The 16079-nt window shown below is 44.1% G+C and overlaps 1 protein-coding gene across 1 annotated transcript; it reads left to right on the forward strand.

Annotated features, from left to right (window-relative positions):
• Nucleotides 1-7238: 7238 nt before the first annotated feature.
• Nucleotides 7239-15877, forward strand: LOC110709364. Its single transcript, XM_021887575.1, has 4 exons — nucleotides 7239-7295; nucleotides 15020-15109; nucleotides 15177-15287; nucleotides 15362-15877. Exons 1-4 carry the CDS (start codon nucleotides 7239-7241, stop codon nucleotides 15785-15787), a joined length of 684 nt encoding a protein of 227 aa, XP_021743267.1. The 3' UTR covers nucleotides 15788-15877.
• Nucleotides 15878-16079: the final 202 nt, after the last annotated feature.

The raw sequence follows: 16079 nt of genomic DNA on the forward strand, positions 1-16079 counted from the left end.
GGCTGTTTAGCCGTTTAACAATATTTTGGCTGACCATGGGGTCAGCTTTTTAATTAATGACGAATCATCCGGCCGTTAGGTCGGTTGCTTTTTATACTTTGCGTTTAAATTTTGCATTTGAATTTGGGTTTGATGGGTATGGCATACCGGATGCTTATGACGTATCGGATGCTTTGCCCTTGGACGGCTGTGCGCTTGGGTTTACAAGTTGGTTGATTGGCTGGAAATTGGTGATACCAAAGAAGGGTATGAATGATTTCTAGGTCAATCAATCACTAAGGTGATTGCCCCAAGCCAAGCACACAGCCGACTATCTGATCAGACGGTGCTGAATGCGAGCGGTCTTTCGACCTTGATGTCATGTTTGGATGACTAGTCATGCTACAAATATTACAGGTGCATGAATTAGAATATAAAATTTGCTTACTCCGCCTACTATTCTTTTATTACGACAGCAGACGGACTTGTATTTTCCAGGCAGCCTCAGGTGCCTTCAACAGGTTTAAGCTATCCTACTAAGGCCAATTTTAGAATCGGTCCGTCTGTGTAGGTTGATAATCACAATTTTTTCTAATTATAATTAGCCTGTTTGCCCCATTTTGGGAGACTGTATAATTTCTGGGGGTAACCTGAGTTAAAACTTGGGTCAACATCCGGGTGAGATAATGACCATCCGGTTTAATAAGACCGATTCGTTCTTCATGTTACTAAGGGTAGGCGGCTATGAGTTGGTCGATCAGACCGTTCAATCGTTGCCGTCTGTATGTGTTGGTAGAGCAAACAGTAGAATGCTCTCTGCGACGATAACACTCGGAGGGGCGTCGCCGGACGCCATGTTTTGCATTGGAGCAGGCGAATTTATAAAATGTCCAACCATCCGAATTAGAGTCTCATGCCCCGTTTGAAGGGCGGTTGTATAGTCACTAAGCCTTTTTGTGCTAAGTTTGATCTCTGGCCATTGGCCTCTTATTCAGATTTGTACTGATCAAATGGTTCTATCTGCTTCTCAAGTAGATAGCTAACATAGTAGGGCACATGTATGTTAAGTAAACAACATGATAAATAACTTAAAAACATAATTTGAAAACAGGAAGCAAATTTTTTATTCATAGGCTTATTATTTACAAAAAATTTACAATGCTTAGAAGTAGTACTTTTTAAGATTGTCTACATTCGAAGTTCTAGGCAGCTGCCTACCGTCTGGTGTCTCCAGGCGGTAGGTGCCGCCTCTTACTTCTTCATAGATCCGGTAGGGACCTTACCAATTGGGAGTTAACTTTCCAAGTTCATTCGCCCTACCAGTTGCCTCCACTTTTCGCAACACAAGATCGTTCACTTTCAAGGGACGCCTTTGCACTTTCTTGTTGTAGGCTCTGGTCATTCTCAGACGGTATATCTCATGGCGCAGGGTAGCATTGCCCCTGCGTTCCGGGAGGGAGTCCAATGCAAGCCGCATGGCCTCCCAATTCGCCTCTTCATCATATAGCATGACTCTTAGAGTAGGCTCATAGCACTCAATGGGCAAGACGGCCTCAGCACCATAAACCATGAGGAATGGGGTTTTGCCGGTTTCCCCCTTTGCAGTAGTCCGGATGGCCCATAGGACATGGATTAATTCTTCTGCCCATAGACCACCGGCTCTTTCGATTTTTTTCTTTATGCCGTCTGAGATGAGCTTGTTAAAGGCTTCAACTTGGCCGTTTTCTTGGGGTCGGCCGACTGAAGAAAAGTAGCTGGAGATTCCCTGATCTCCCAACCAAGTTGTGAGTTGAGGTGTTTCAATCTGAGGGCCGTTATCAAACACCATAGACATAGGTACCCCAAACCGGGTGATGATGTTCTTCCAAATGAAAAAGATGACATCCTTTGTCTTGATGTTCTTGACCGCCTCTGCCTCCACCCACTTGGTGAAGTAATCCACAGCCACCAGAATGTAGCGTTTTCCGCCTGGAGCAGACGTATAAGGACCAAGGATGTCCATGCCCCATTTAGCAAACGGGACCGGGCTGTGGATTGCCGTCAGATCAGTGGCCGGACGGCGGATCATTTTGCCAAACCTTTGACACTTGTAACATTTTCTAACCATTTCCATGGCATCTGATTCAAGAGTTGGCCAGAAGTAATGTCGTCTGGCTCTAACAGCCAAAGACTTGCCGCCTATATGGGAGGCACAGAACCCCGCATGGAGGTCTTTGAGAATCTCCTTCCCCTTCTCTGGGGTAACACACTTCAACAGAGGCTTAAGGAAACCAGCCTTGAAGAGTTCTCCGTTTCTCATCTCGAAGGTTGCAGCTCGCTTTTTCAGGATGGCCGTCTCCCGGGTTGAATCCGGAAGCGTTCCATCAGTAAGGTAAGCCCGGATGCCATCCATCCAGGTGGAACTTCGGTCAAGAATTCCAATGGGCTCTTCATGTATACTTCTTTTTTCTAGAACTTCCCAAAAGACTGACCGAGGTGTGTCGCAGCAGGCGGAGGAGGCTAACTTGGACAATGCATCCCCCTGATTGTTGTCTGACCTAGGAACTTGACTCAAGTGGAATTCTTCAAGTGTCCCAGCCTCTTCTTTGACGACCTGAAGATATTTGATCATAGCCGGATGATTTGCCTCAAAGATGCCCTCATACTGGCTAACAACCAATTGCGAATCAGAGTAGGCGTCAATTTTCGTTGCCCTAGCCGCCTTAAACATACGGATGCCGGCTAGTAGGGCCTCATACTCCGCCTCATTATTTGAGGCCTGAAACTTAAATCGTAGTGCATACTCAAATTTATCTCCTTCAGGAGACTCATAGATGACGCCTGCACCATATCCATTTTTTGTAGAGCTCCCGTCTACATACACTTTCCAAACCTGACTGGGATTATCCGGGGGAACCGGACGTGTAATTTCAACAATGAAGTCGACGAACGCCTGACCCTTCACTGCCTTCCGTGGTTCGTAAGTGATTTCAAGACTTTGCATTTCAATAGCCCATTTTAACATTCTACCGGATGACTCCAAGGTAGACATTGGCCGCTTGAGAGGTTGGTCTATATATATAACAACCGGATGTGCCAAGAAGTAGGGTTTCAACTTCTTGGATGCCATATAAAGAGCAAGGCCAAATTTTTCGACCATTAGGTACCGGAGCTCAGCATTCCGAAGAACATGGCTAACGAAATAGACAGGGAGCTGGATGCCGTCTCTTTCAGCAAGGAGAACGACGCTGAGGGCATGATCAGAGACAGCTAGATACATGAATAACATCTCTTTGGGCAGAGGGCTGACTAGCCTTGGCAAAGAGTGCAAGTGTTCTTTTAATTTCTGGAAGGCCGCCTCAGCATCATCCCCCTATTCAAACCTAGTCTTCTTCCTGATTGCTTGGAAGAAGTAAAGGCATTTGTCACCTGACCGGCTGAGAAATCTTCCCAGGGCCGCCAGGCAACAAGTTAACTTCTGAACCTCTTTAACAGTGCAGGGTGGCTTCATGTCGATTACCGCCTGTATCTTCTCGGGGTTAGCTTCTATTCCCCTTTGATCAATTAAAAATCCGAGAAACTTCCCAGACTCAACACCAAAAACACATTTCTTAGGATTTAACATAACCCTATGCTGCCTGAGTGTGGTGAAGGTTTCTCGGAGATCAGCAAGGTGATTCGCCTGAAGCTTTGATTTGACTATCATATCATCAATGTACGCCTCTACATTCCTTCCAATTTGATTTATGAAAACCGTGTTTATCATTCGTTGGAAAGTAGCAGGCGCATTTTTTAAACCAAACGACATCACCGTATAACAGAACAACCCCTGATCAGTGACGAAGGCCGTCTTCTCTTGATCTTTCTTCCATAAGGGGATCTAGTGGAAACCTGAGTAGGCATCCATGAAACTCATCAAGGCATGGCCGGCTGTAGAGTTAACAAGGCTGTCGATTTTTGGAAGAGGGCAGCTGTCCTTTGGACATGCCTTGTTGAGATTCGTATAGTCAACACACATGCGCCAGGTACCATTCGGCTTCTTCACAAGCACAACATTCGCAACCCAATCAGGGAAGTTACATGGCCGAATGAACCCAGCGTCTAACAATTTTTTGACTTCGGCGCCTGCCTCCTGACTTCTTTCTTCACCTTGGTTTCTTTTCTTCTGCCGGATGGGCTTTCTCTTTGGATCTACGGCGAGCTTGTGGACAACGAGATCTAGGCTGACGCCTGGCATCTCTTCCACTTTAAAGGAAAAGATGTCTTTGAATTCTTTCAACAGAAGGTGTAAGTCTACACCTAGCTTAGCATAAGCAGCCGTCCCAACCTTTACAGTTCGATCCGGACGACTGTCGTCCAGAGCGAGATCAATATGCTCACCAGCCGACTGCGGACGGAGCTCATCTAATCGCTCTCCGGTAAGTGATTTCTATTTCTTTTCTTTCTTCACCTTCACCAGCTGAGCAACTTTTCTTTTCTTTCTGGCTGCTGGTGGGGCTTGGCTGGTATCCTTGACATCGTCAAGGTCTATTGGTTCTTTCCCTTGACCATCTGGGGCCACTGTATCCTTGACAGCCGAGAGATAGCACTCTCGGGCCGTCTTCTGATCTCCGTTCAAAGAACCAACAGAGCCATCATCCTTTTCATAATTGACCAGCATGAGTGAAGGGATGATTACCGCCTTGGCTTCGTTGAGGGTGGGCCGACCTAAAATAATGTTATAGGCGGTCAACTCTTCAACGACCAAGAACTTGATGACCAGATGTCGTCCTTCTCCTTTTTCTCCCAGCCGGATGGGTAGGTCAATTCGACCGGCTGGATACACCATTCAACCCCCAAAACCAACCAGGGGTTGGGATACCGGGTGCATGCTGCTGGGCTTGTACTTCAGCTTTTGCAAGCACTTGTAACTGATGATATCTGAGGAGCTGCCGGCGTCTATAAGTATTTGTCCAACCAGCTGGTGGGCGACTTTACACTTAATGACGACCAGATCGTCGTGCGGGCGGCGGACCCTGCCCCTATCCTTCTCTGTAATTAGGACATCAGGGAAGGTGCTGCTAGCAGACGCCTGCTCCTCATCAACAACCGAGTCCATCTGCCTCAGATGGCTCTTGGTGCCCCGAATGGCAGGGCCTCCACAGGAGAATCCTCCTGCTATGGTGTAGACCGGATCTTTATCAGTGTCCGTGCTACTAGTAGGCTGGACGGTCTTTGACGACTGTCTTGGATTCTTCCCCTTGGACTTGGAGATGTAAGACTTCAACATCCCCTTGTCTTCTAGACGATCCAACGCCCTTTGAAGACAAAAGCATTCATTTGTATCGTGGCCAACTTCTTCGTGAAATTGGCAAAATTTGTTCTTGTTCCGCTTCTGGAGGGAACTCTTCATAGGATTCGGCTTCTCAAGGGTTAGCCGATCCTTAATCTCCATAAAAATGGAGTTGCAATCCTTGGTAAACTCGTACTTGGGGACGTACGGCTTAAATTCCTTCTTTTTCCTCCGGGACGGTTGATCAGAGTCATCCACTGCCCAGACTTCCTTTCTCTTCTTGTTCTCTTCCTTCTTTTTGTCGGCTGGTTAGGATGGCTGTCTTTTGGTTTGTCAGACTTCTTAGAGTCCGACTGATTGCCAGACGAGCAGAGGTCGGTCGCCTGTATAAAGATTTTGGCCTCCCTCAATGCTGCCTGTAGGGTGAATGCCCTTGTCCCGACCAGGTTGAACTTAAACGTTGACCCGTCTTTGAGACCTTTGAAAAAGTCTTTGAATGCTACATCGTCAGACAACCCCTGGATTTGAATCCGGGTCAGGTTGAACCGCCTGACGTACGAGCGAAGGCCCTCCTTCTCACCCTGTTAATGGTGCTCAAGTCAAGACTTGTTTTCTTTGCAGGGATGTTCATTGAGAAGTTGGAAGCGAACAAGAAGGCTAGCTTCCTGAAACTATCAATGGATCTGGCTGGCGGATTGCCAAACCATTGCTGGGCAATGCCCTTCAATGTGGCCGGGAAACAACGGCACCAAGTGGCATCGTCCAACCCCTGCAAATACATGAGGTTGGTGTAAGCCATGAGGTGGTCTTTTGGGTTGGCAGTACCATCATAAGTACCCACCAACACATTCTTAACCTTAGCAGGTGGAACCGCCTCGGTTATCTCCCTAGTGAACGCAGAAGGTTGTTCACCAAGTCTAAGCAGATGGAGCTGCCAGTCCTGAGGTTGGACGTATTCCGTGTGACCTCCAAAGGGGGCCGACTGCATGAACTGAAGGTCATACTGACCATACTGCGCCCGAGACGCATGCGAGGCGCGTCCGATCAGTTGGGGACCTAGCCGAGCGGACTTGCCACCGGTTCCACTCTCATGTAAGGACAGAGAGTTCCTTACAAAGGTTTCTTTGAAGCTGTCTGGAAAGTTCGAGGTTGAGGCTGACTCAGACAGCTGCTGATCTCTTCTTCGCTTGATGATGTGCCGAGCGTCGTGAGTTGATTTTTTACTGGTTTCTGGCTGATCATGCCGGACGTTCCTCTGAGGCCCAGTGGGTAGGAGGATCTTAGTCTAGTCAAGTTGTGTGGCTGCCTTCTCCTTTGTATGGGGAATTGGCTGCCTATCCTTGACTGACTTCTTCTTCGCAGGGGGAGAAGCCTTTCTAGCCGGTTGGCTCTTGCCAGAACCAACCTTGTTCTTGCTGATCATTTCTTTGATTTCACCCTTAAAGGAGTTCATGAACTTCATGAGATCCTCCCGAGTGACTAGGGTGTCTCCCCTGCTTTTAGGGGCTTTCCCTCCTGACCTTCCAGGGGGCCTTTTGCTTAGACCCGCCTGGTCGGTGTTCCGTTCCAGCTGGTCTCTAGAACGTCTGTACTTGGAGATGAAGGAGCCGTCCTTGGCTACATATGTCTCCACATCATCATCATCATCAGTTTCATCCTCAGTGACGACCTCTGGCTGAGGCCGGCTTGGTTGAGGCCGGCTGATTGGCTGGGGAATACCAGAGCTTCCCGGTTGGGGATTTTCCTGAGTTACTGGTTGGATGACCGGTGGTGAATTGATGGGATCAGGTTGTGGTACTGACTCTTGAACCATCTTGAGGTACTCTCCCCACATACGGCGCCAAATGTTTTGGGTGCTTTTAGTCCCTCGGGAGAGTTACAGCTCAAAGATTGGTCCGGTGCGGCCTGTACCTGCAATATAACGGAGACTCCTGTTGGTTGGAGTTCCGCCTCCGACGATCAAGTTAGAATGTGTAGGAGTGAGTAAAAAGTGCGGAAAAAGATAAAGATGAGATCTTTACAGATCCCGAGATCAGGTGCTTTCTCTGATGTGAGAGAAATTCAGGTGATGTAATAAAATGATTCCAAAAATCCTCCCCATAATGGGGAATCTCTCCTTATTTATAGGGTCATGGAAAAATGTGTCCTTATTTTAGGTCATGTGACCTAGATTTGGTGGGCTATGACAAGTTATGGGGAATTGGGCCTGAAAGCCGCCATTCCATGACATGATAGTGGGGTCCACGTGTTAGTATTTGGTTGGTCTTGTTTAGACCAATGCTGGGCGGACAAGTGTCCTAATGCTGGGCGGACACGTGTCTTGTTCTCAGGCCGCCACGTGGCAGGGTAATTTTACCCAAAACAGGAATATTTCAAGCATTACCCCAAACTTGAACACCACTTTGATCATACACTTAAGCATGGTGGCGTCCAAAGGGAAGGAAGCTAGAGCAAAAGAGTCGCCCACAAGTTTTAGGAACTTGTAAACCGTTCACAGGGTGAAGGTTACACCCCTTAACAATCCACGAGATCGTTAACTCCAATAGGTCTGGAACCATGACTGAAAGTTCGGGGATGAAGGAACAAATCCAACCTAAAAGAGATTGAACCTGCCCTAATAATAGGCCTCTACTTTATTCTTCTCGTATTCATGTGCGCTTTCTGACTAACATGCAATCAATAGGTTAACCCTAAACCTGTTTAATCTATGTTGGTTGAATATTAATGCACAAATAAAGCTATTATTGGTAATCACTTGAATTATAATCAAATTAACCCTAAACAAGATTATTAATTAACTTATTAAGCGTGATTACAAGTACAAATTCCCTTTAAATATGCATAAAAGGTGTGATCAAGCAATAACAATAAACATCAAGCAACATCATAAATCATAATAAATCATAAATTATAACAATCATAATCATTATTAAAATAATCATATCAATGCTAAAGCATAATAATAGCAAGATCCTTGGCATGATACTAACAGGATTAATAACAAAACCTAGCATGTCGCTGGACAATAAAAATCAAATCTTTAGCCCTAACATGATACTAACATGCTATTAGGAAAGAAAATAAAAGGCATCATAGAAATCGTAATTGATATATGCAAATCACACTAAATATCATACTAAGGAAAGCATCCTAACATGATAATAGGAAAAACATCCTAAACATGATACTAGGAATCAAAATAACAACCTAAACATGATTCTATATCATAATATCAATAAAACAATTAAAGCACTTACTTGGATGCCTCGTACCTCTTTCTAATAACAAAATACACACGTTATTAACTTCAAGGAAAATATAAAATCAAACAATTAAATTAAATAATTGAAATAGAAATTTGGGAAAAAACCCTCAAAAATCAAACCTTTCACGTCTAGGGCGAAGGCTACTTCGAATTTGGCTAGGTGGGTCTAGATCTTGTAAATGCGGAATTTTGTTTGTGAGAAGGTTAGTTTAGAAAAGAGAGAGAGAGAGAGTATCAAGAATTTCTTGATGAGAGTTGATGATTAAAAACGGAGGTTTAAGAAGGCTATTTATAACGAAAATCAGCCGAAATATGATAAAAAAGAATCAGAGTTTTGAGAAGAATAAAACACGACGCTGTCGCCACACATGCCTCTCCCGCCGAGCGTCAGCTTGTAGTGCATCGCTGCAGACAGGTTTTTCACACGTTTTCATATTTTGATAAAATTTAAGCTATAAAGGGTAAAACTGTAATTTCCTTTAAAACACTTCTTTTATTCTAAAGAAGACTCTTAAAACTCAATTATCAATGCTAATCACATTATGATTCAAAAGAACCTTCTAGAAGATTATAGAAGACTATAATCAATCCTAATTTCATTAGGAATGATAAATCATAATAGGCCCTCTTCTAGATCATTGGGCTGCATATAAAGATCAAACCGGGCCCAGTTTAGTTATTTGGCCATAACTTCCTCGTTATTCATCGGAATTGGGCTTATAATATATCGTTGGAAAGCTCTTTTCGAGCCCAATCCAAATACACTATTATTGGACCCTTGACATGGACCAAACTAAACTGTATTGACTATTTTCATGAAATAGGCATTCGAAAACAGAGAGAAAAAAAGAATTAAAAACTAACCGCAACACTAGACTTTTCACACTTTCACTTCATTCAATTATGGTTCGACGTGAAAGGTATTCATCACCGGGTTTGGTTTTGGAGAGACATAAATGGGTGTCTACAGAAGCCCCCACTTTGACTGAGTTTAGAGAAATGTAAGTTTCGAAAACAAAAGTCAAAGTGTCGATAGGGACTGAGAATGATTCATAAAATTCTGCAATCCTAAATCACTCTTGCAACGCCGATACCTACAAACTAGCGTTAGTAAAACAGATAAGAGAGTTAAGAAACGCGTATCTTGCACCGTCAAGCACACATCTCTAGAGGTAATCGATTTGTTGCTGCATTTGCTGTTGACAACCTTTCACAAGATAGGGAACACCATCCCGTTGTTTTGATGTTGATATGTCCACGTGTCTCTGAACAAAGAGCTTTGAATGATATGCCCACGCGTCAATAAGCAAAGAGCTTTGAATGATATGCCCACGCGTCTCTAAGCAAAGAGCTTCTTTTGTTTGACGATCTAGGGGATACCGCCTGAAGAATGCTACGCCCGTAACTGCCTCCAATTCTGCTGTGATAGTCTTCTACAAGCTAGAGAACCCTATCAAATATTGCTTCGCCTGAAACGATCTTCTAGCGCTTTGTGACCATCTTCCGCAAGCCAGGGAACATGATCGAAGATTGCTTTGCCTGAAGCTATCCTCATTTGTTGCGATAATACTCTAAAGAGTATCACCGAAGACTAACGCCCGTCGATCCTTTAAAGTTTGCTCGAACTTTGCTTTTGCTATGCCAGTGCGTCGGCGCTTTTGCTTCTTGTGAACCAGTATGTCGGTGCCTTTGCGATGAGCCAATGTTTAGGCGCTTTAAGCTAAGTGAGACGAATATTTATCAGGTCGATCTCTTAATGTTATTGTAACCGAGTCGATTACTAAATCATGTCAAGTTGCTTAGAGGGGCTAACTAGCGTACCAAGGAACCCGAAATTGTTGTACGAGGTCGAAATCATCATTATGAGAGGCTTAGCGTTCTGTCCCTGCTGCAACGCCACTGGCGCCGCGATTTTTCCCTATCGTCCGGCGCTGCACTCTTTCGCTCGGCGACAGAGTTGATGTGCGATGCTGTAGTCGGGATTTATGCATAAATCCCCTTCTTCCCTCATTTCGCTGCTACTGCTCTTATTTTGTTCGAGTTCCGCCACGAAACTTCGAATTGCCTATTTTCGCTTGTTTCCTAACCAAATTCGCTCAAATTTGTTGCAAATCAAAGCTTTGTTCATCTAGTTTGCTGATCTATGTAAGTTTTTTCCAAACTCACTCGATTTTTGATGAATTTTGCGCATGTTTATTCACGAATTTCTCGAAAATTCGAAACTCATATTGCTCAATTTGATTTGTTTGTCAAAATTTATGCCATGAAATTGCTTGATTATGTTTATATATTGCCTTGGGAGTATTTTGAGACTTGTTTGACTCAATTTGGTGAAGAAACGAACGATTCACCATCGTTGAACCTCTTAAGGTCGGGAAAACAATGTGGCTCGTTATTGATGTTTTTGCTAGCAACTCTTGTTCAATTTTTCACAATAATTATCATAATATTGCAAGAAATTGTTTGGTTGATTGAAAAAATGCCATATATGCTTGAATTGAAATTTTACCATGTTTTAGTACTACGTACTCTGTTTTTTTTGCGAACATAGTATCATGCGGCTAGGCGAACCTTAGATACTATAGAACCTTAATTTTTGTCAATTTTACACAATGTATTATGGCTAGACGGCGAGGATCCGGTTCCCGGTCTCGAGACACACGACGGGAGCATGAGCCCGTTTAGGAGGACGCCGACCCGTCCACTTCTCTCGGTCCCTTCCCTGAGTGGGACGAGTGGACAATGTTCTTTGCCCCCGAGCACCATATTTTTGAGAGGGTGCATCGTGGGATCGTTAGTGGCATGACACGCAGCCATGGCTTGGGCAATGACACCCTGGGGAAGCTGTACGGCAAGTATTTTCAGCGACGATGAGGGGCTGCGCCTTATTTAGGAGTCTTGTGGGCTGACTGCTCTGTTCCGGGCTACACATGCCATGTACTCATTTGACGCGAGCCACCACGTGGTTCGCGCTTTGGTGGAGTTCTTTTGGGACACCACCAACACTTTTCAATTTCCTTGGGGTGAGATGACTGTCACCCCAGCCGACTTCAGTCTTATCTCGGGACTGGAGTTTCGTTCGACAACTCCATCAGTGTTTTTTCTCCTGTGGTCGACAAGCTGTTCGGATCGATTGCTGTTCGGTCCCACGCTGAGGTGGAGTCATCACGATTCAGCTCCAAGTGCATTCGCCGGTCTACTCTGGCGATGGCTTTTGAGGACGATGCGACCACCCGAGAGCAGCGGGTGCGCATCTTTGCACTTATTTTGCTGTCAGGGACCTTTTCCCCTGACAAGGGTAGTCGGGTGCTGCTTTACTACCTTCCTGCTGTCCGCGATCTTCAGCTGATCGGGACCTACGATTGGGCCAGCTTGGCCTATGCCGACTTTTTGCGAGGATTGCGCGACTCCTGTCGACATCAGTCTTACACGGGAGACATCGCTCTCTCTAGCTTTTGGAGAGTCGTAGAGGTATACTTTATCTCTTAAAAGTTAGCTCTAAAATCTTATTAGCATATGCTGATTTCTTTTTATCTTCGTAGATCTGGTTCTACGATTACTTTCCTTCGCTTGCGCCGGTGAGATCATCTCCACTCGAGTACCCTATTGGCGCCTGTTAGGGAGGTCGCTGTAGTAACCAGGCGACTACTGCTCGTGTCCGAGAGCTGATCCTCTCGGTATATTCTTTTTGCATAGTTGACATATTTGTATCGCTTTTGGTAGAAACTTTATCTTATAGGCATTCTTTGTAGGAGCCTAATGTATTATACCGGCCATGGGGCGGTCTGGTTATTCCTGCGCTGGCTGCGCAATACACCACTGAGCGTCGCTACTTCCAGGGGACGTATGAGGCGGCGGTGTACTTAGGAGAGAGAGTTGCTATTCAACATTCCTTAGAGATTTTCGTCGTCCTTGCTCTTCCGCCACGCCACATGTTCCATGACGCGATGTTGCTCAACTTATCGGAGAGATCGCTTGCTGGTACCCATTAGCGACCTCATGCTAGCTCCGGCCCCTGTTTTGTCTGAGGAGGCGGCGGTTTGATTTTTTTCTTTTATCTTTTTGCTAAGTAGTCCCCGGGTGGTATTTTAAAAACTTTGGTTTGCTTTCTTCCAGACCGAGCCTACTGAGTTCGTTCCCCCTCGTATGTCCATCCACTATTGATGAGTGACAATTATGTCACTCCTAGGGGTAGTGTTTAGGTTATTTTCATGCTTGTTTTCTCGTATTTTTCTCTTTTATTCTCTTGTTTTCTCTTTAATAATGTTTCTTGTTTATTTCGTTATTTTGGCATGTTTTAGTTCTTTTCTTGATTTTATTAGTTTTAAGTTTATTTTCTTATTTTATTTTATTTTATTTGCTTGTATAGTTTTATTTAATTTTGCTAGTTTTAGTTTATTCCTCTTATTTTCTATTTTATTTTATTTATCCCGATTCCTTCCTTCGGTTTTGTGTGTAGGGGTTCGGGTTTTATGTCAAGTGAATTCGGGTTCCAATTTGAGTTAAACGCCAAATGCCCATTTCACAAGCGTGCTGCCAACTTACCTCCCACCATCTCCTATCCTACACCACACATTCCCTCTCTATTTCCCCTTATCCTACACCACATTAAAACAACCTCCCCTGCTTCAACTCTTCTTCACCTTTGCTGCACCAATCTCCACCATCAACCAAAAATTCCCCTGCTCCATCGTCACTTCCATCACCACCGGCACCCACAAACCGCACACAACAACCCACCAAAACCAATCAACATCCCCTGCTCCATCTCTACCCAATCCACGCACCTGACCACCCGCATCCCAACCCACAATAAGCCACAAACCGTACCGCACACCCCTCGCTGCTGCCACCATACTAACCGCAATAGCTACACCAGCATAGCAGCCGCACCAGCCACTGCTGCTGCCTCCAATCGCCACCAATAACCCCTCACTTCCAATCTCCAACAAAACCGACAATCACCACCGCACATCCCGTAACTTTAGCTAAGCAGTCCACCGCAATTACTCACCCCGATTCCACTATTTCCGCCCAAAATTCAGAGCAATTAAATTTCAATTGAGTTCGGGCAAACTATTGAAGAGTTCGGTCGAAGTATAAGTGCAAAAACGGTCAAAATCGTTCGAAGTTTTCTCATTTGAAGAGATGTGGTCGAACACACCCATGGTTCGATCGGACTAGACCATAGTTCAGTCGAACCCACCCTCGGTTCGATCGAACCACTCCATGAGCTTCACACATGGTTTTTAATGAAGATCGAACGGTCTTGATTGATGCTCAATGATAGGCGATAATGATGAGCGGTGGTGATTCGATGATGATGGTTGTGGGTTTAATTTGGTGAGGCGCAAAGTAGGGGATCATCCCCCAATTTAGGGAAGCTAAATTTTGAAGAAGAGGGGAAAGAGGTCTGATGTGTTTTGTGGGATTTTGGGTTTATTTTTCCATTTTATTTTATTTTTATTTATTTTCCTTTCCCTTTTCTTATTTCTTTCTTTAAGTTTTATTTTCTTTCTTTATTTCCCTTTTTACTTATTTCCTTCTTTTATTTTTCTAGATTTCCTAGCTTAGTATAAATACCCATTTTTAGGGTAATTAGTATTCAACAATTAATAATTATTCTATTCTCTAATTAGTTTTTTAGGAGAGCTTCTCTCTCTAGGTTTAGCTTAGGATTAGAGTAGTTTAGAGAGAGAAAGTGAGGGTTTCACCATTGTTGAGCTTGGATATTGAAGAGGAAGATTGATCATCTTGCTTGTAGATTTTCACATTCAATCAATGAGAATCTGTAACTCTCTCTCCTCTATTTTATTTGCCTTCTTTTGATTATTTTTTTTGTTGTTGGTATTGCTTGTTAATCATGTTGATTCTTGATTATTTGTTGATTAATCTTGTTGTTATCATGATTAGTGAGTAATTCCCCCATTAAGGGGATGGTTGTGGTGTAGTTGGATCTTGAGCATGCTATAGGGTTTGGAATTGATTTATTTGTGATTAAAGTCTATATTTTCTTGATATTCTTTGATCTTCTTGTAAGTGCACATTGTTGGTTGATTAAAGATGAATCTTTGCTAACAAGAAACGGAAGTTGACTTAGTTAGGGTTCATTATTATCGATTGTTCTTTGATTTCACCTCCCAATATATGGTTCTAATGTGGAAGCATAGAGGCTATGTTAGGAGAAGCCAATTAACCCCAGAAAGTGGCTAGATTGGACCTTACTTCGATATTTGAGCATGTTTAGTTCATAATTAATTCAACTTCTATGCCTTTGTTATGCTTGAGTGATTGCTACTCCTAGACCCTTTCCCTTAATGTTTTAGTTTGTTTAGACCCTTAGTTTACCTTCCCTTATTCCGAACTAGCTTAGTTGTTGAGCATTAGGTAGTGTATTTCTGTTCCCTGTGGTTCGACCCCTATGCTTGCCTTATACTTGTATTAGGTTAGTTTAGGTTGTATAAATTGTATTTGATCTAGGGATAGACATTTGACGACGCGTTTATTCCCTTGTCAACTATCAGGAGACATATGGGCCTATTGAGGAGATGATCCCTCCGGCTCGCGAGGATCAGCGTTTTGTTGAGCGATTTATCCCTTGTCACCAGACTCGGGTGAGTTATTTAATTGCTATTTGTTTATATCTGTCTTGTATTGTTACTGACTTTATTTCTTTGACAGTTCTCGCGCGAGGTGGTTACGTTGATGGCGAGGTGCATAGACGCCTTTCGGAGCCAGCTAGTGCGGATGAGGAACGTGGCTTCCTGTCGTCGCGATCACACTGTTCGGGAGGTAGCTTTTCCTCTTTATTTCTGCATTGTTTATATTTCTATTTTCTTTGCATCTAACTTGATTTCTTTTTGCAGGGACACCCTATTCCTTCCCGTACTTGGACGAGACCTGAGGTTCTGAGAGACTCGGCTAGGTCTAGCTCGAGGCATCGCCGCACTACTTCTGGTGGTCGGGGTGGCCGATCTGATGTTTCTCGGACCGAGGCGGTGGAGGGCTCGGGCTCTTCATCTGAGAGTGCACAGGTTGGGCCGATGGGCCAGGAAGAAGCGACTTTAGCTCCAAGAGGTGGTGGGATGTACGAAGTCGGCTCGTTGTCGCATCAACCTCCGCAGCCTCAGCCTTTGCTGATTCATCACCAGGGCGACCTTGGGTGGACTGGTCCTGAGTTGAGTTTCCCTCCTCCTGTGGAGACTAGAGCTGGTGGGGAGCATACTCCTCGATCTGCGCAGTTCTTTGATATGATGAACATTCTTCATCATCTGGGTCCTCCAACGCCGTAGTTGTACCTATGTTTATTTATTTTGACTTTTGTGGGACTTTGCCCGAATAACTTGTTTGTTATCTACATTTGTTAGACATATTTTGTATATAGAGACTATTATCTATTATGACTGTATTATCTTTGCATTTATTTTTCATTTTTATGTGCATATGTGTGTGTTTAAAAATTGTGATTAATTTTGCGCAAAAATTTCCGTCATTTTTATTACTGATGGAGGGTATCCGACTTTCTCCCCCAAAGAGAAAAAATGAAAAATAAATTAGACTTAAAACAAACCTAAATTTAATTAA

The sequence above is a fragment of the Chenopodium quinoa genome, unplaced genomic scaffold, assembly GCF_001683475.1.
Source record: "Chenopodium quinoa cultivar QQ74 unplaced genomic scaffold, ASM168347v1, whole genome shotgun sequence".
Classification (NCBI taxonomy): domain Eukaryota; kingdom Viridiplantae; phylum Streptophyta; class Magnoliopsida; order Caryophyllales; family Amaranthaceae; genus Chenopodium; species Chenopodium quinoa.